Source organism: Nannospalax galili, unplaced genomic scaffold, assembly GCF_000622305.1.
Source record: "Nannospalax galili isolate Female #2095 unplaced genomic scaffold, S.galili_v1.0 scaffold332, whole genome shotgun sequence".
In the NCBI taxonomy this organism is placed as follows: domain Eukaryota; kingdom Metazoa; phylum Chordata; class Mammalia; order Rodentia; family Spalacidae; genus Nannospalax; species Nannospalax galili.
Window position 1 is genome coordinate 575219 of NW_008333794.1, and position 20765 is coordinate 595983.

Below are 20765 nucleotides of genomic sequence, written 5' to 3' on the forward strand. Positions count from 1 at the left end.
GGGAGACAGATAAATGAGAGAGCTGATGGTGCAGTGAAGGCACCTCCTTGGGCTACCTTCCCCTGGCTCCTGTGCTTGGTGCATCACCTGTTTCCTCTGCTTGGTACATCTACTTCAGGAGGATATATATGTAGGTTTTTTTTTCTCCCCAAATGATTGTAATTGTGGAGCAGAGTACACAATGGGAGCATGTTGATCACTAACCTCTAGGTACATAGTAAAGAGGATTGATCACCCAGCCCAGTACAGTAGGCTTTGTAAATGTTGAGGTAAATTTAAGCCAGGTGCATTGGCATATACCTGTAATCCCAATACTCAGAAAGCTGAATTAGGAGGAGAGGATAGTAGGTTTGAGGCCAGCCTGAGTTACATGGCAAGTTCAAGGTTAGTCTAGACTGCAGAATGAGACGCTATCAAAAAGTAAATTTTAAAACAAAATTGATGATGATGTTCAGCTCCTAGTTATTGGGGTAACTTCTGAGTGATTTGAAGTGTCCCTAGACTGGCATTCATGGAGTAGTGCTTTTTAATGTATTTTATTTATTTTTATTTTATGTGTATGAGTATATTCCCTACATGTGTATAAGTACACCTGTGTTGTGTAATGTCTGTGAAGGTCATAAGAGGGAGGTAGATCCCCTGGAAATAGAGTTACTGATGGTTGTTAGCCACCACATAGGTGCTGGGAATCAAACTCAGGTCCTCTGCAAGAGCAGCCAGTGCTCTTAACTAACATCTCTCTAGTCCCATGAAACTCTTTTTTTTTTTCTTCTTTATGTGTATGTGTGTATTGCCTGCATGTATGGAAGTGCACCCATGTCGTGCAATGCCTGCAGAGGACAGATGAGGGCGTTGGATCCCCTAGAAGTGGACTTATGGACAGTTGTTAGCTGCCATGTGGATGATGGGATCTGAACCCGGGTCTTCTGCAAGAACATTCAATGTTCTTAACCACTGAGCCATCTCTCCAGCCCCTCATGAAATTTTTTTTTTTTTTTTTTTGTCTTTTTGAGACAGGGTCTCCCTGTAGCCCCAGCTGTCCTGGAACTTACTATGTAGATCAGGCTGGCCTTGAACTCACAGAGATCCGCCTGCCTCTGCCTCCGGAGTGCTGGGATAAAGGTGTGTGCCACCACGCCTGGCACAAAACTTCTTTTAACTGAGAGAGAAATCAAGATAAATATCATGGAGAATCTTGACTAGGAAAGGAAAAGATAAGACAGGCTTCAAAAGAAGACGAGAGAAGAGCATTGCGTGGTGACGCATGCCTGTAGTCCCAGCACCTGGGAGGCAGAGGCAGGCGGATCTCTGTGAGTTCAAGGCCAGCCTGGTCTACATAGTGAGTTCCAGGACAGCTGGGGCTACAGGGAGACCCTGTCTCAAAAAGAAAAAAAAAAAAAAAAAAATGTGTATAAACTTTATTCAGTTCAGCTCTAGTTCTCACCAACTTTGTAGGGTTACAGAAAGAATGTTAACAAGAAGAAAGATTTGCTTAATGAAATAATAAAAACAGAACTGTAGAAAGATTGTAACTTGCCAGGCATTGTGGCACAGGCTTTTAGTCCCAGCACTCGGGAGGCAGAGGTAGGTGGATGTCTGAGTTCAAGGCCAACCTAGTCTATGAGTTCCAGGCCATCTGGGACCACAAGGAGACCCTGTCTTAGATACAGCCCATATTCCCTGTTCCAGTGGGTGGATCTTAGAAGCAAGACTGATGAAGATGGACCCCTAGCAAACACAGCCCTCCTTTGGGTCAGTTATATGAGTTTGCTGATGTGGTGTTTGACTGCACATCTGTAATAAGTTTTATTAAGATTGATAAGGCTTCTTCATTTGATAAATATTTGATACTTAATTTTTCTCAAACCTGTAAATTATAACACAAAATTAGAAGCATTTCAGTGGTTCAACGGCCCACATATGTTTATAGATTGAAATATTTGCATTCGAAACCACTGATTTGCAAAGTGCTTCCTCTTTTATTTATCTGCCACAGTGCCATCAGCTGTTTTGTTCAGAAGTCCAGAATAGTAGAGGAAAAGATGACTGATATTGAGCAATACTTTCAACCACTTTGTATTCATTGCCCTTGTGTTTGGGTTTGGTCTATGCAATGAAAACACTCAAAGGTGGCCAGTTGAATCTATGAGAACAGATATCTCAACCCAGACACTACTGGCATTTTAATGTGGAATAATTCTTCATTGTAGAGAACTGTCTAGTGCATTATAGACTGTATAGCAGCATCCCTTGTTGCTACCCACAGATACCTGTAGCAACCTCAAGCCCAAGCAACTAAATAGGGCCCTTGGCATTGTCTGAGGTGTCTAAGTGGTGGTAGGGGTATGTCAGAGTTGTCTCAAGTTGAGAAACAGTTTCAGAATATTTGTCTTGCAATTTCTGATGAAACATCATTTAGTGGACATTTATGTGATGTCTCTCATTCTCATTTATCCTTTGGGCAGGGGCCTTCTGCTTGGTCGGCACATTTGACTCTGGGAGAGGATTTATGAAATCTGTTTTCATCTTTTCTGTCTCATGAGCCATCTTCATCCACATTCTTAGATATTGTTTTTGCAAATTCAGCTACTTGCTAAAATGTATTTATCTGACCCCAAGTTCATACTACTGTAGCTGTCACAATCATTCATGAACTTGCAGAGCAGTGAAATTTTTGAGTAGCTTGAATAAATGATGTCCTCCCTCCTTGTTTCAGCTCCTATGCTATAAACAGTATTTTTTTTCTGTGATTGGAGCCAAGGTTTTTCCCTATCTGCTTTTTGTTGGTGTGGTGGTTTGAATGAAAATGACCCCCATAGGCTCCAAGTGTTTGGACATTTTGTCCCCAGTGGTGGCACTGTTTTGGGAGGTCTTAGAAGGTGTGGCTATCCTGGAGGAAGCATGTCACTGGGGATGGGCTTAGAGAGTTCTTAAGCCTTGCTTTATCTCTAGTCGCTCTCTTGCTTCCTGTGCCTGCTTGATGATGTGAGAGCTTAACTTCTGCTGCTTCTGCTCCAGCCACCTCCAGCCACCATGCCTCCCCACCATGATGGACTGTAATTCCCCTGGAACCATAAGCTCAAATAAACTCTTCCTTTCATAAGTTGTTTTGGTCAGTGTTTCTCTCACAGCAATAGAAAAGTGAATAGTTGGTGACTTCACTGTTTAAGTTGATCCCCAAACAGTACTAATGTGTATACTGGTGTTCCTAAGTGCAGGAAAGCTGTAATGTCTTTTAGAGAGACTTTATTCAGGAAGAAGTTAATACTGTTATTGGTCAAATTCAGTATAAATGAATTAAGGATGTAGATTAAATAAAGTGTATTTAAACAAAAGCAAATATAAACTCACAGTAAGACCTTGTATCAAAAAAAAAATTTTTTGTTATCAGAAACTAACCTTGTATTTTTCTGTGAGAAGCATTCACTACTTGAGGCAGTTTTACATAAGCTAATATTACTGTTGGTCAGTTGCAAGCCCATCCATATTCAAGGGAAAGAGATATAGATATACCCCCCACCCTCCCCCATCCCCCCACTCTCAATGGGAAGATCATCAAAGATTTGCAACCATTTCTGTGAATCACCACAGACTTCTTGCAAATATTAAAATTCACAGGTGATCTTTCCTTAAACCAAACCCTTCTTTAAGTTGTTCTCTTTTGTCAAGTATTGCCATTGCTATTTATTCTTTCTTTCTTTTTATGGTGCAAAGGATTAAATCTAGGGCTTTGTGTGTATTAGGCAAGTAATCTACCACTGAGCTACAATCCCCCAGCCCAATAATATTTCTGTTAAGTGTAGTGATGTGCAACTGTAATAGCAATACTAGGAGGCTGAAACAGAAGGATCAGGGACAGTAAGATGCTGTCTCTAAATAAATAAGTAAATACCATTATTTCTCACTTGTAGACTTGAAAACTGAATTTTCTTTTCTTCTTCCATTCATATCCATTCACACCTTTAGTTTCCTTTTTTGTTTCTTGGATGTCTTTCTTGTTGTTTCTTCAATAGGTAATTTATTGAGATGGGGTTTTTCCTTTTTATATAACTTATCTAATTAAATTATTCCTTTTGTAATTACCACAAAAAAGCAAGACAGAAAATTTTATTTATATGTTGGGACCAAAATACAAATGAACAGATAGTCTGTTGTCACTACAAACTCCGTATTTTCAGCCTTGACTCCTTATATTAGCACCCATCTCTGCTCACTGGTCTCTTCCAGTTTATCATGTGCTGTGCCATATATGATCATGGGTAGAGGCATTTTAATCTGTACATTCATCAAATTCTGAAGGGGCATAGGGCTCCCCCAGATCCTCCCACAGTTTGACAACCCCATGGACCACCCTCATGTTAAGAGACTTGGCACACTGTGGCTAAGGTTTATTACAGTGAAAGGGCACACTATAGGATCAACAAGGAGAAAGGTCCAAGTAAAAACCTGGAAAAATCCATGCACAGGCTTCCTTATGCACTTGTACTGAGTAACACCAAGCATGTACCTTTCTGTAATATGTGTAGTGGTGTAGTGTTTCTGCCCAGAAAAAAACAAATAAAAATGTTAAGAGACTCAGCATAGTACTTATATGAAAGGCTGTTCACTTGGGCATGCTGCCTCCACAGGCACTGCATACACATGGTGCATTTACATGCCTACAGGTAAAACATACAAATAAAATAAAAGTAAATCTTTAAAAAAAAGAATTCTTGTGTGTATCCCATTTAACCCTAAGCATCCCTTAATCATAGCATGTACCTCATTATGTTATGGCTGTCTCTGATGTATGCTGTGTGTGTTATTAAGGGATGAACTCAAGGCCTTCTGCGTGCTAAGCATATGTCCTACCTGCTAAGCCACACCCACAATTCCTAGATGAAGATCCCTACTTGAAAGCTGGAACACATGGAGTGTAGTGCCTACCACTCTCTCATAAGCATTAACTAAAAGTCTATAGCAGCCAGGTCAATGGCAAATGTCCATAATCCCTCAACACTGGCGGTTGTGACAAGAGGATCTTAAAGGCCAGCCTGGGCTATATATAGAGACCCTATTTCAAAACCTTTTTGTTTTTTGATTTTTTTGTGACAGGATCTCATATAGCCAAGCCTAGCCTTGAACTCATTTTGTAGAGAAGGATGACCTTGAACTCCTGATACTTTTGCCTCTTCTTCAAGTGCTGGGATTACAGGTGTACACCACAATGACTGGCCAGTAATTTCTGTGTATTTCTTCTTTTTTTTTATGTGTATGTGTATATTGCCTGCATGTAGGTAAGTGTACCTGCATCATGCAATCCCCACAGAGGACAGAAGAGGCTGTTGGATCCCCTGGAACTGGAGTTACTGACAATTGTTAGCTGCTATGTGGGTGCTGGGATTCGAACCTGGGTCTTCTGCAAGAACAGCCAGTGTGTTCTTAACCACTGAGCCATCTCTCCAGCCCCAAGACATAGCTTTTATTGACAGACTCAGACAGTCCTAATCTGCTTTCACTCCAGTCTTCCCTCTGCTGGGAGTTCCTGGCTTGCCCCAGGAGAGAAGAATGTGTCCTGGGCAGGGATAGCAGACAGACAGCGAAAAATACATAGGTGGGACCTAAGGAGGTTCAGGGAGAGAAAGTGGGGCTGCTAGGACACCCAGATAAAATGTCCATCTGGGCAGAATGAGTCTGTTACCCCACCGTTGCTAGAATGGGCAGGTTCTGGAGGGAGGAACTTTCCCTAGCGGCTCCTACTGTGCCCTTCGTGCCATCATCATCTCTCGGATGTTGTCCTCAGCTTCCTTAAAGCTCTGCTCCAGGGAGGACTTTCTCTGCTCTAGTTCTTTAATTTTTTCTTCTACTGTTTTCCGTTTCTCTTATAGCTGATTGTGAATTTCTTCCTTGAATTGTAGAATAAATATTCTTCATACAAGTTAGTCTCATCTACCAAAGTCATAATCTCTGTGTCTAAGATATTCGTGCTTTTTCGTTCTGTTTAGCTGTTCAGTCTGTATGTGTGCAAGCCTCACCTTCTGCTGAGTGTCAATAACTTTGGTTTGAAGTTCTTTTGAGGCCTTCTTCAACTGTAGATCCATGGGGGCCGCCATCTTGGAGCACTCTTCTGCGACTCGTGTATTTATTTCTTGTAGCCCCGGCTGACCTCAAACTTGCAGTCTTCCTGCCTCAGCCTCCCAAATGCTAGACGTACAGGTGTATACCACCACATCCAGAGTTAAAACTATTTTTGTTTCACTCGCCACTTTGGATTTTTTGTTGTTTGTTTTTTGGGTGGGTAGTTCATGCCAAATTTATTCTTTCACAATTTCATGCATATTTATAATACACTTTGATCACAAGCTAGCCTCTCATCTACCAGCCCCCCACCACTAAACTCCTTTTTCACAAAAATTCCCTCTCCTACTTTCATGTCTGGAGGTACTGTATTTAGTTAGGGTTGCTTTCCTGAGCATCAGTAAGGGGTTATTTACCTGAGCAAGTGCAGCAGCTATACCATTGAAAAATATGATGCTCCTGGCCCAGCAACCTTTAACTGCTGATAGCTCCTCAGTGAGGAGTAGGGTTTCATGAGTGCCTCCCTCATCCATGGTGAAATGTTGATGGGTCCAGTCTTGAGCAGGTCATGTACAGGTAACCACTGCTGCTCTGAGCTACTCTTGAGTTCATGAGTGTAACAGCCATGCCATTTCCAGAAGACATTTCACAGTGTCCTTTCTCATCCTCTGGCTTTTACATTATTTCTGCACCCTCTTTCTATATGTCCCTGAGCCTTACAAGGTGTTCCATTTAGGACTGAGCACTTTGCAATCACCTATTCTAAACACTTGGATCAGCTGTGGGTCTCTGCCTTAACTATTACCCCCTATAAACAAGCTTCTCTGACCAAGGGCTGAGGATATCACTAATCTATGGGTATAAACATATGTAAAAGGCAGTTTGACACCATGTCCACTTATCAGAACAGCAGTAGTAGTATCCCTTCTTGGGCCTGTGACCTCTGCAGGCAGGGTTTGCTATATATCCCAGGCTGGCCTGGAATTCACAGTACCCCCCACCTCATCCTCCCAAGTACTAAGATTACCAGTATTTGCCATTTACTCCTGGCTGACTTTTTCTCTTTTAATGACTTTGTATTGTTTGTATTTCAATACTAATAATAATTAGTGCATATGTAGTTATGATCTTCCTACTAGATCTGAATCTGAGTTTTGTTTTGTTTAGAGGGGGTGTTTGGTTTTGGCATTTTTCTTTTTTTTTTTTCTTTTTTTTTCTGGTCTTTGAGACAGGGTCTCCCTGTAGCCCCAGCTGTCCTGGAACTGGCTATGTGGACCAGGGTGGCCTTGAACTCACAGAGATCTGCCTGCCTCTCTGTGCTGGGACTAAAGGTATGCACCACTACAACCAGCTTGGTGTTTCGTTTTAGCCAGGATTTCTCTATGTAGTCCAGACTTGCTTGGAATGTGCTGTGTAGCCTTGAATTAGCAACACTCCATCCCTCAGCTCTTTGCGTGCTGGAATTGCAAGTGTGTGCCACCACACCAGATGCTAACTCTAAACCTTTTTTCTGTGACAGAATGCAGACTCATCAGAGCGGATAATTACTCCCATGAGATGGGGCCTAGTGCCATCGTGGTTCAAAGAAAGTGATCCTTCTAAGCTGCAGTTCAACACTACCAATTGTCGTAGTGACACCATAATGGAGAAGCAGTCATTCAAGGTAGGTAGCAGGTTTAGGGAAAAACCAGTAGTCTTTCTGGCTTTTTTTTTTTTGAGACAGGGTCTCTCACTAGGTAGCCTTGGCTGCTTGGAATTCACTATGTAGATCAGACTGGGTCTTGAACCTGCTTCTGCTTCCCAAGTGCTGTGACTAAACAGATTCAACACTATGCTCCACTGTGTTGTTTTCTTTCTAATAGCTGTTTAGTGTCTTATGTACTGGAGAAAGTTTCAAATTCCCAGTTGTTAATGTTGAGTTCTGTTCTGTTTATTGCTGTGTGACAGACCAACCATGCCTAAACTTTGTGCTTTAAAACAAAACAGTAAGTAGGGTGTGGTGAACAACTTTAATACCAGTACTTGGAAGGCAGAGGCAGGCAGATCCCTGTGAAATAAGGCCAACTTAGTTTACATAGTGAGTTCCAGGCCAGTTGGGGTTATAGGATGACCCTGTCTCAAAAAACAAAAACCAAAACCAAATAACCTCATATACTTTGAACTAATGTGCCTAACTGGATAGTTTTAGTTTTCACTTGGAAGTCTGATGTACTTACCAGGCAGTAGCTGAAGATGAATATCCAAGGTAGCTTCCTCATCCATAGCTGTTACTTTGGCTGGTATGACTAGGACACCTGGAAGCCTTTCTACATTCCTAGATAGCCCTGTATGGATACCCAAGCTTCTGACAGGGAACCTCACTTACTATAGAGCCCATGATTCAAGAAGGCAGAACAGAAGCTGCAAAGCTTTGTGACCTAGCCTTGTTAGCCATACAGCATTGCTTGTGATATATTCTTTTTGTCATTCAGAGCCAGTCCAAATCAGTACAGGAATGGATGAGATAGTATGTGGATACTGTGAAGCAGAGTCCACTGGGAGCAAACTTTGGAGACTAGTTCTTATGTATCAGACATTTCTGGGGAAATGCCACACACACATAGGTCTACTCACCTCAGAAAGGAAACCCATGACAGACCAAGGTAATGATTGCTGTAGACAACTTGATAAACCAGTGAGGTTTTTATTGGGGTTACTAACAGAAGTATCAGTAAGGAGACACTTAAAAGAGCAGGGATGACTCAAAAGCAGCTGAAACACTGAAAACCCACCACAGCATGGGTGATGACTCCATAAAACCCTGGAGCTCTCTGCAGTGTGCAGACCACTTGACAGGTCTAAAAGATTTTCTCTCTGCTGCCTGGCTGGTCAGAGTTTCCTCCCCCAGCAGTTTACTCCTCCTGTAAAGTTGGGGGAGGAGCCTTATAGCATCTTGCAGGTTTCTACTTTCCTGGGCATTTGAAGTTTTGATAAGCTCTGGAATCCCAGGATCTCCTTCCCCACCACCGCCTTTTGGAGGGAATGTTTCAGTTTGGAGGGAACTGCTGTATAACAGCAGCTGCCACATGTACCTGTTTAGTATGAAAGTGCTTGTTGCTTTTATGCACATTATTTAATCTTTTCAACATCTTTTAAACTCAGTGGTGACTTTATACATAAGAAAAGTAAGGGGCTGGTGAGATGGTCAGTAAGTTAAAGGTACTTGTCACAAGTCCTGAGGACCTGATTTTGATCCCTAGGGCCCACATAGTGGAAGGAGAAAACTGACTCCCACAAGTTGTCCTTTGACCACCAACACATACGTTGTGGCACACACATACACACACAAATAATAAATGTGGGTTTTTTGGGGGTGCAGGGGTCTTACTGAGACAGAGTCTCCCTGTAGCCCCAACTGGCCTGGAACTTGCTTTATAGACCAGGCTTGTCTTGCACTCACAGAGATCCACCTGCCTCTGCCTCCCCAGTGCTGGTACTAAAGGTGTGTACCACCACACCTGGCTATAAATGTGACTTTTTAAATGATTAAATGGGATACAGAGAAATTAATTCCACTAGAGCAGAGTACATAACTCAGTGGTAGAGCACTTCCCTGGGTCCAGTCATCATTCAGCACTGCCAAAAAAAAAGATAATTCCTTAGAGGATTAGACCTGAGTGTTTTGGTCTTTTGTTTTCTGGAGGGTTTTTATGTGTTTTGTATGGTACTGGAGATGGAATCCTGGGCCTTGTACATGTGAGGCAAGCCCTCTGCCACCAAAGTACAGCTCTGGACCTGAGAGTCCATATAATGGAATCCTGTCACTCTGACCATATCTTGCACATTTTTTCTCAGGTTCCTCTAGGAAAAGGAAGGCGCTGTGTGGTGTTAGCAGATGGATTCTACGAGTGGCAGCGGTGTCAGGGAACAAGCCAAAGGCAGCCATACTTCATCTATTTTCCTCAAATCAAGACAGAGAAGGTATCTGCAGCTACATGAACATACTGTTGGAAAAGAGAGATACAAGTCAAGGTCATGCACCACATAATGATGTTTCTGTAAACAGTAGGCCACATATATGACAATGGGTATACACATAGCTATACCACCTAGGTATTTGTAGTGCACTCTGGAATTTACATACAACAAAACTGCCTAATGCTGCATTTCTCAGAACTACCTTTATCTAAGGATTTCCAACAATGATAACTCTTATAAAAAGGATCAAAGCAGGGGCTGGAGAGATGGCTTAGTGGTTAAGAGCACTGGTTGCTCTTGCAGAAGTCCTGGGTTTGATTCCCATCACCTACATGGCAGCTAGCAACTGTCCTAACTCCAGTTCCAGAGGATCCCACTTGACATGGTATACTTACATACATGGAAGCAGTACACTCATACACATAAAATAAAATATTTTAAAAAATAATAGCCATTCTTGCTAGGGTATAGTGATGTCTCTAGTCTTAATTTCCATTTCCCTGGTGACTAGGGATGTTGAATACTTTTTAAAATGTTTGCTGGCCATTTGTATTTATTTTTCTGAAAACTGTATGTTCAATTCATTGGCCCATTTGTTGACTGGTAATTTTATTTCCTTGGTATTTCATTTTGCAGTTCTCTGTATATTCTGGATATTATCCCCTTATCTGACGTGTAGGTAAAGATTTTCTCCCATTCTATGGGATGTCTCTTTGAGTTCAAAGCCATCCTGGTCTATATAGGGAGTTCCAGGCCAGCCACAGCTACATTGTGAGACCCTGTCTTGAAAAACAAACAGCAGCAACATACGTGTGTGTGCGTGTGTGTGTGCGCGCTAGGCCTAGTGGCACAGGCCTATAATAATCCCAGATACTTAGGAGTCTGAGACAGAATGATTAAAAGTTCAAGACCATTGTAGGCAATTTAGTGAGACCCTGTCTCAAAACACTTAAAAAGTGGGCTGATAATATAGCTCAGTAAACACTTGCTTAGCATGAACAAAGCCATAGGGTCTATCCGCTGTACCTCAAAATAATACTGGTTTTGCCAGGTGTGGTAGCGCATGCCTTTAATCCCAGCACTTGGAAGGCAGAGGCAGGTGGATCTTTTTGAGTTTGAGGCCAGCCTGGTCTACATAGTGAGTTCCAGGACAGCTGGGACGACAAGGAGACCCTGTCTCAAAAAAAGACAAAAAAAAAATAATAATAATAATAGTAATACTGGTTTTGGTATGGGAATGTTGTTCAGTGGTAGTGCACTTGCCTAATGTGTCAGGCCCTGGATCCCAGCACTGCAAATAATTAACTAATTAATTAAAGATTTTTAAAGATTTCTTATTTTTAATTATGTGTGTGTACACACATGTTTGTATGTATGCATGTTTGCATGCGTGAGTCTGTGCACATGAGTGCAGGTGTGTTTGGAGGTCAGAGGTGTTGAATCCCCTGGAGCTGGAGTTCATGCAGTAGTGAGTCACTGATTATGGGTTCTGGAACCAAACGCAGGTCCTCTGCAAGTGCAGTATGAGCTCTTAACTGCTGAGCCATCTCTCCATTCCCCAATTAAAAAGGTTTTAGTGGTTGTTCTGCTCTTTGCAATATACATTTTAAATTAATAATATTTATTTTCAAATAATGTACCTAATATATACTGCAAAAACCTCAACAGTAAGGTCCCAATTCTTCCCATATTTTAGGCTGTTGTTTTGCTTTTAAAGTATGCTATAAACTGGGGCTGGAGAGATGGTTCAGCAGTTAAGAGCGCTGACTGCTCTTGCAGAGGACCCAGGTTCGATTCCCATCACCCACATGGCGGCTACAAACCATCCTTAGCTCCAATTCCAGGGGAATCCAAAGCCCTCTTCTGACTTCCACAGCATTGCATGACACGGGTGCACTCACATACATGCAGGCAATACACTCATACACATAAAATAAAAATAATAAAAATTATTTTTTAAAAAAGTATGCTATAGCCGGGCATGGTGGCACATGCCTTTAATCCCAGCACTCAGGAGGCAGAGGCAGGCGGATCTCTGTGAGTTCAAGGCTAGCCTGGTCTACATAGTGAGTTCCAGGACAGCTAGGGCTACAGGGAGACCCTGTCTCAAAAAGACCAAAAAAAAAAAAAAAAAAAGTATGCTATAAACGACCACACACCTTTAACCCCAGCAGTTGGGAGTCAGAGGCTGGTGACTTTCTGTTAGTTTAATGTTGGCCTGGTCTATACAGTATATTCCAAGCCAGCTGGGACTACAAGGAGGCCTTGTCTTAAAAAGGGCAGGGGGAGATGGAGAGATGGCTCAGTGGTTAAGAGCACTTGCAGAGGAACCAGGTTTGGTTCCCAGCACCCACATGGCAGCCATAACTCCAGTTCCAGTGGATCCAGCGCCCTTTTCTGGCCTCTGAGGACATTGTGTGACACAGTTGCATTTACATACATGTAGGCAAAACATTCATACGCATAAAAATTAAAACATAAACCTTAAAAAGCAAAAAGTTTGCCAGGTATGGTGGCGCACACCTTTAATCCCAGCACTTGGGAGGTAGAGGCAGTCAGATCTTTGTGAGTTCCAGGCCAGATGGGCTACAGGGAGACCCTGTCTCAAAAAGACAAAAAAAATATTTTTTTGTATTATGTTCCTATGTGTGTGTGTGTGTGTGTGTGTCTGTGTGTCTGTGTGTCTGTGTGTCTGTGTGTCTGTGCATGTTGAGTGCAGATGCCTGCAGAGACCAGAGCTGGTGGAGCTCCCTGGAGTTAGAGTTACAGGCAGTTAGTAGACCTCCTGTTGTGGGTTCTGGGAATCAAACTTGGGTCCTCTGCAAAAGCAGTATGTACTTTTAACAGCTGAGCCATCTCTCCAGCTCCCTTCACTTTTTAAATATATTATTTTATATATTTGGATGTGTGTTAGTGTATGGGGTGTGGGTGTGGGTGTGTATGGGTGTATGGGTATATGGGTATGTGTACCTGCGAAGGCTGGAGGAGGACACTGGTGTCCTGGTCTATTACTCTTTTTATTCCTTGAGACAGGGTCTTTCACTGAAACTGCACTAGCAGCCAGCGAGCCCCAGAGATCCAGGTGTGTAGGATCATGCCCAGCTTTTTATGTGGGTTCTGGGGATTTGAACTCAGGTGCTCATGCTTGAGCAGCAACTGCTTTTACCTACTGAGCCATCTCACCAGCCCCTAGATCCAAGTTTCTATCAGTATTACAGTTTTCTTGCCTGAAGAACCTCCTTGAATATTTCTTGTAATGCCAGTCTGTCGTTAGTGAAGTCTGGTTTTGTCTGAAAAAGCATTTATATATATTATAGATGTGTTAGATGTTCAATACTATCCAATAGTTCTTAGATGATCTCTTCTGTATTTTTTTCTGTGTTTTGGTTTGGATAATGTTCACTGGTTTTTTGTTTTTTTATCTCTGTTAAAATTCCTTATCTGTTTCAGTATGTTGTCCAAGTTTTCCATAAGAGCCTTTAACATTTTAACTAAACCCTCTGACAGTTTCCTCATCTGAAATGTACAATCCTGTCTTAAGTCTGGTTCTGCTCATTTCTCCTGGCAGTAGATTCTTTTTTGTAGCCTCTTGGTGTGTCTTACAATTTTTTTTTATTGTTGTTAGACTCAATATATACTGTAGAGACTGAGAAAAATAATACCTATTTTTGGGAATTCTTCTATTAGGCCTTTAAATATGAAGTCAAGTCACTCTCATCAGAAACGCCATGGCTTTGAGTTTTGCTGTTGATGTTACCTTTGTTCAGCGCAGACTTTTATTTTCTTTTGTGTTTCCTTGTGCTTTGGGTTAGGGCTGACTTACCAAAGCATTTTCCCAGTAGCTAAGCTCTCCTTAGCCACAGGCCTTTCCTGGGCTATATCTTGAAAGGCTTGAAAGCCAAGTGAAAGTGTAAATTCTGAAAGTATTAAGGAGACATAAATCTACAGTTTCTGTAGGTATTTTCCATGAAGCCTCTTTGTGATGATAGTGGGTCAGAAAGGGTCAAAACAGACTGGGCTTATTTGCTTCTAAAATGGCTGGTGTGCTGTTAGGTCTGAAGCAGCACTTGGCACATCTAATCTGCCCGCTCTGCTTCCAGGCAACTGGGAAAGGTGCTGCAGACATCCCTGAGAACATGGAAAAGGTCTGGGACAACTGGAGGCTGCTGACAATGGCAGGGATCTTTGACTGCTGGGAGCCCCCAGAGGGAGAACTCCTGTATTCCTACAGCATCATCACAGTGGATTCCTGCAGAGGCTTGAGTGACATCCATCACAGGCAAGTCAGTTTTTTCCTAGGGAGAGTTTGCCCTGGTTTTAGAGAACAGGAGATAAACCTGTGCAAACTACAGTTAGAATTAATTTGCCTAAAGCATGATACAGGTATATATAGGTATACCAACATGCTTGCAATATTATGTAATGAAATCCTTTTGGATTTCAGAGATTCTAAAATATATTTAAGAGTTGGTGGTGTCATTCATGGTTAAACATGTGCACAGGATGTCCATGGACATACTAGGCCAGTGCTGTACCACTGAGCTATATGCCCAACCCACTGCTTTCTAAAGTACATGCTAATCTGTTGAAGTTACAGTATTTGCCTGTTAGTGTAATGTTTATGCATTTGTTTCCTAAAATAAGTTGTTCCAATAATGAGTAAAATGTGAGCCTGGGATACAAAACTGGAAGCTACTTCAAGGGGACAATAAGGTTAAGAAGAAACACTTATGGGCTGGGCGTGGAGGCACATGCCTTTAATCCCAGCACTCAGGAGGCAGAGGCAGGCAGATCTCTGTGAATTCGAGGCCAGCCTGGTCTCCATGGTGAATCCAGGACAGTTGGGGCTACAGGGAAACCCTGTCTCAAAAAAACAAAAAAAAAAAAAAAGAAGAAACACTTAAAAACCATAAGTGCTGGGGCTGGAGAGGAGTTGGCTCAGCGGTTAAGAGCACTGACTGCTTTTGCAGAGGACCTGGGTTCGATTCCCAGCACCCACATGGCGGCTACGAACCTTCCTTAACTCCAGTTCCAGGGGAATATGAAACCCTCTTCTGACACTCACATACATGCAGCCAATACACTCATACCCATAAAATAAAAATAATAAAAATTAAAAAAAATAAAAAACTGTCAGTGCCAGTCATGGTAGCACAGGTCTATAATCCTATCATTTGGGAGGCAGGGGCAGGAAGATTGCCCAAAATTCAAGGCCAGTTAATGCTGCATAGCAAGACCCTGTCTCAAACATTACAGAAAAACAAAAACTACCAATGAATATTTATTTATTTATTTATTTATTTATTTATTTGTCTTTTTGAGACAGGGTCTCCCTGTAGCCCCAGCTGACCTGAATGCGCTATGTGGACCAGGCTGGGCTTGAACTCAAAGAGATCCACCTACCTCTGCCTCCTGAGTGCTGGGATTAAAGGCATGCACCACCACGCCCAGCTACATTTTTTTAAATAACATCTGGTCCTGGGGAGAAAATGTACATGTGATCAAATGAATAGCCTCCTGTATCACTGCTAGAATTTCTTGAGTGCCATTTTCACCTGTATTTATTGCTTTTTCTTGCTGCAGAAACCTTTGAAAATGCAGCTGTGTTTGAGACCAGAAACCAGGCACTCCTAGGACTAAAAGGAAGTAAAAGTTGTTACATGTAGTGCTTTCTGTTTGAGAAAGGTTCTAGCACTTTATTTACTTACTTGTTTGACTTTTAGTTCACATGGTAAAGAATCTATCACATCCGGCTCCTGGTGCACATTCACAGTAGTCCCTTGTATGTTAGGGGAGTGGAAAGGAAATGTCTCAGGTGGCCCAGGCTGGCTATCAACTCACTTACATAGGCCTGGTGGGCCTTGAACTGATCCTCCTGCCTCTACCTGCCAAGTGCTGGGATTGCAGAAGTATGCTGCAGCATTCATAATACTTTTTGAAGCTATTCTGGAAGTAGACTTTTTTATTTTTATCTGTATGAGTGTCTTTCCTTCATGTATGGAAGTGTACCATGTTTGTGAAATGCCCACAGTGGTCAGAAGAGGGCGTTAGATGCCCTGAAGTTACAGACCATTGTTAGCTACCATGTGGGTGCTGGGAACTGAATGTAGGTCCTCTGTGAGAGCAGCCAGTGCTCTTAACCTCTGAGCCATCTCTCCATCCCTGTGGATGTCTATTTCTGTAACTTTGTCTCTCATGTGGTATCCCTCACATCTGTTGCCTTGGAGATAATCACATTCTCATTTTTATTCCAAAATGATTATTTCCAGCTTCTCAATATTTAAAATATTTCCATTTGTCTGCACCACCTAATGTGTTTGAACCAAGAAGCCTAGCCATGTTTGAGATGTTAAATGAGTGTTTTCAATTATAGAAAAATTAACAAATGCAAAAGAATAGCAATATACAGCTTAAATATGTGGTGAACCAAGGTAGCTCTTGGGGTCTGAGGGGTGCGCATGTTTTGAACTGAGGGCAGTTTTCTGTGTTCATCTTATTTCTCTCACAGAGGACATTGTGTAAGTAAATGCAAAATGTGCACTGTCATCACATCATACACATTGAGAACAGATCAGCAGTTTAAAAACAAGTTGTAGGGACTAGAGAGATGACTCAGTGGTTAAGAGCACTGGTTGCTGTTGCAGAGGACCTGGGTTCTGTTCCCAGCACCTACATGGCAGCTAACAACTGTCCCTAACTCCAGTTCCAGGGGATCTGACGCACTCGTCTGACCTCCATGGGCATTACATACCCTGGTGCACTTACATACATGCAAGCAAAACACTCATACACATAAATAAAAAATTTTATATTTTTATTTTCTTTTTAAAATTTTTTCATATACATAAAAATAAATCAATCAAAAAAATTGGGGGTCTGGAGAGATGGCTCAGCAGTTAAGAGTACACTGGCTGCTCTTGCAGAAGACCTGCATTCGAATCCCACATGGCAGCTAACAACCATCCATAATTCCAGTTCCAGGGGATCTGACGCCCTCTTCTGTCCTCTGAGGGCTTTGTATGACATGGGTGCACTTCCATACATTTAGGCAATACACTCATACACGTAAAAATAAATAAAAATGTATTTTATGTGTATGAGTGCTTTGCCTGCATGTATGTAATGTGTGCCCATGTTGTGCAGTGCCTGTGGAAGCCAGAAGAAGGAGTTGTATACCCCAGAACTGGAGTTAAGGACAGTTGTTAGCTGCCATATGGGTGCTGGGAACCAAACCCTAGTCCTCTGTAAGAGTAGCCAGTGCTCTTAACTGCTAAGCCATCTCTCCAGCCCCAAATTAAAATTTTTTAAAAAATAAAATAAACACAGCTGGGCATAGTGGTGCACACCTTTAATCCCAGCACTCGGGAGGCAGAGGCTGGCCAATCACTGTGAGTTCATGGCCAGCCTGGTCTACATAGTTCCAGGCCAGCTGGGGCTACAGAGAGATCCTGTCTCGAATAAGACCAAAAATATAGCCGGGCATGGTGGCACATGCCATTAATCCCAGCACTTGGGAGGGAGAAGCAGGCAGATCTCTGAGTTCGAGGCCAGCCTGGTCTACATAGTGAGTTCCAAGACAGTGAAGCTACAGGAAAACCCTGTCTCAAAAAAAAAAAAAAAAAAAAAAAAGACCAAAAATAAATACCTGTCCTAAACTGCATGTGTGAAAACATGTTTTCATGTGAGAGTAGTTCTGTTTGCCAAATAACGTTAAATTTGTGTATTTCATCTGATCTAAAACAGCACTGACATAAAAATGGACAATTATTTTGTATATTGTTTAAGAAAGATAAAATGGGGCTGGAGAGATGGCTCAGTGGTTAAAAGCACTGACTGCTCTTGCAGAGGACCCGGGTTCAATTCCCAGCACCCACATGGTGGCTATGAACCGTCCTTAACTTCAGTTCCAGGGGAATCCGAAGCCCTCTTCCAACCTCCGCGGCATTGCATGACACGGGTGCACTCACATACATACAGGCATTACACTCATGCACATAAAATAAAAATAATAAAATATTTTTTAAAATGCAGGGCCTGGAGAGATGGCTCAGGGGTGAAGAGCATTTGATGCTCTTTCAGAGAACCCAAGTTCAATTCCCAGCACTCACTGGGAAGCTCCCATCCATCTGTTACTCAGCTCCAGGGGTTCCTACATGCCCTCTGCCCTCTGCAGGCACCTGCACACATGTGAGAGACACATGTACATACATACAAATAAAAATAAAATGTACTAAGTGTAATACAGCAGAAGAAACTATTAATCATCAGTGCATCCAGATCTCAGAGATTTTCAAAGTCTTTTGTTTTCTCCCTTCTCTCGTTTTTTGAGGCAGAGACGTACTCTGTTTGACTGGGAACTCACTATGTAGCCCAGGCTGGCCCAAAACTCATGGACATCCTTCTGCTTTATCCTTTCGAGTGCTGAGATTATAGATACATGCCACCATGCCTGTTGCTTTCTTTTAAATGTTTATTTTTTTATTTTTATGTGTATGAGTGTATTGCCTGCATGTATGTAAGTGCACCCCGTGTTGTGCAGTGCCCACGGAGGTCAGAAGAGGGTATCGGATTCCCATAGAGTTGGAGTTATGGACAGTTATTAGCCACCATGTGGGCACTGGGAACTGAACTTGGGTCCTCTGCAAGAGCAGCCAGTGCACTTAACTACTGAGCATCTCTCTAGCCCCTGTCTTTTTCCTCTTTTAAAGAAATGGGTCTATGCCAGGCATGGTGGCACACACCTTTAATCCCAGCACTCGGGAGGCAGAGGCAGGCAGATCTCTGTGAGTTCAAGGCCAGCCTGGTCTACATAGTGAGTTCCAGGACAGCTGGGGCTACAGGGAGACCCTGTCTCAAAAAGACAGAAAAAAAGAAATGTGTCTAACCTGGTGTGGTGATATCATTCTTATAACCCAACACTCAGGAAGTAAAGGGAAAGACAGGAGAATTGTGAGTTTGAGACCAGCCTGGGCTATAGGAAGACTGTCTCAAAAACAGAACAAAACAAAAGGGTGGGGTGTTGCCCAGGCTGGCTTGATCTCCTGGGATCAAGTGATCTCCTACCTTAGCCTCATGTGTTAAGATTTCAGGCACAGTTCAGTGCAAGTCTTTCACTGGTGATGTCTAGAGATTATTGTTGACAAACTTTTCCAGGCTCTAACTAATTCTAGTCTGGGGCATGATGGACAGTTTGCCGGCTTTCTAGGGAGTGTACTGGCATGGACTAGACTAGATCCAGTCTTAGTGCTCTTACTGTATGTGCCATGAAATTTCATAATTTGGCTAAGTGTTGAACCCAATGTGGCCTATCAGGTTGTGTCAGGGAACATCGTGCCAAGTCAGTTTGAGAGGTCATAGTGCTAGCCAGGGTCTCCTGTGATGTCTGAGCTATCAGTTGACTCTGTTTCATTTCTTTCCCTTCTCTCATCTACCTCTCCCATCCAATGCCAGGATGCCTGCCATACTAGATGGAGAGGAGGCAGTCTCCAAATGGCTTGACTTTGGTGAAGTCTCTACTCAGGAAGCTCTGAAGTTAATTCACCCCACAGAGAATATCACCTTCCATCCTGTCTCCTCTGTGGTAAACAACTCCCGAAACAACACTCCTGAATGTCTGACTCCTGCTGACTTTGTGGTTAAAAAGGTAGGGAACTATGACTAGTTAGCCCTTTCTGAGTGTTGTGCTGTTTTAAAGTATGTCTTTTCACAAAATTATTTTTTAAATTGGGTCTCACTATGCAGCCCTGGCTGGCCTGGAACTTACTATGTAAACCAGACTGGCTTCAAGCTCACAGAGATCTGCTTCCCTCTGGCTCCTGAGTGCTGGGTTTAAAGGCATGAGCCACCACACGTGACTTTTTTTAAAAAATGTATTTATATGTATATATGTTTGTGTATAGGTTTGTTCATGTGAGTATAATGACTTCAGAGGCCAGAAAAGGGTGTCAGGTCCCATGAAGCTAGAGTTACAAGTGGCTCTAAGCTGACTGATGTGAGGGCTGGGAACCAAACTCAGGCCCTCTGTAAAAATAGCATGTGTTCTTAACTACTGAGCCATCTCTCCAGCTCCCTCTTTTTTTGTTTGCTTGGCTTTGGGTTTTGGTTTTTGTTTTTTTGACACAGGGTCCCCGGTAGCCTCAGCTGACCTGGAACTTGCTATGTAGTTTGAGGCTGGCCTCAAACTCAGAGATCTGCTTGCTCCTGCCTCCCAAGTGCTGGGATTATAAGTGCATTGCCACTTAAAATTTTTGACTGTCAGGGCAGAGTTTGCGTTTCTGTGTTATTAATTAAGATTTCCTTTGCTGAGTCTGACTTTCCAAAGTACTCCTGATCTAGAGGGTAGATGTGAAAAAAGCTTTTCTCACCATTCCCAGCTATGACTCTCTTTTCTTAACGCGTGCGTGCGTGCGTGCGTGTGTGTGTGTGTGTGTAAGTGCACATGTATATACAGGTGTGTGCATGTGTGCACACGTGCATGGAAGCTAGAGGACAACTTTGGATATTATCATCTTCAGGAACATTGTCCATCTCCTCCGAGACAGTCTCATTGGCCTGGAACTCAACTATAACCGTTGAGCCAGGAATCCTCTGGTCTTTGCCTCCCCAGCTCTGGGGTGACAAGTACCTGCTCTTTATATGGGTGCTAGGGATTGAACTCAAGTCCTCATACTCAATGAGGTAAGCACCTACCCACTGAGCTGTCTCCCCAGCCTCCCAGCTATGACTCTTTTAATATTTTATTTATTTTTATT

At 42.6% G+C, this 20765-nt stretch overlaps 1 protein-coding gene and 1 pseudogene across 2 annotated transcripts in view; one reads left to right on the forward strand and one right to left on the reverse strand.

The window, feature by feature from the left end:
* Hmces (5-hydroxymethylcytosine binding, ES cell specific) overlaps nt 1–20765 on the forward strand; it is a 34039-nt gene that overhangs the window by 11407 nt on the left and 1867 nt on the right. For both annotated transcript variants that reach the window (XM_008828546.2, XM_008828547.3), the window contains exons 3-6: nt 7577–7720; nt 9892–10017; nt 14115–14293; nt 19465–19657. In XM_008828546.2, coding sequence (XP_008826768.1) covers nt 7577–7720; nt 9892–10017; nt 14115–14293; nt 19465–19657 — 642 coding nt within the window. The remainder of the gene's footprint in view (nt 1–7576; nt 7721–9891; nt 10018–14114; nt 14294–19464; nt 19658–20765) is intronic.
* Nucleotides 5736–6092, reverse strand: LOC103730335 (annotated as a pseudogene).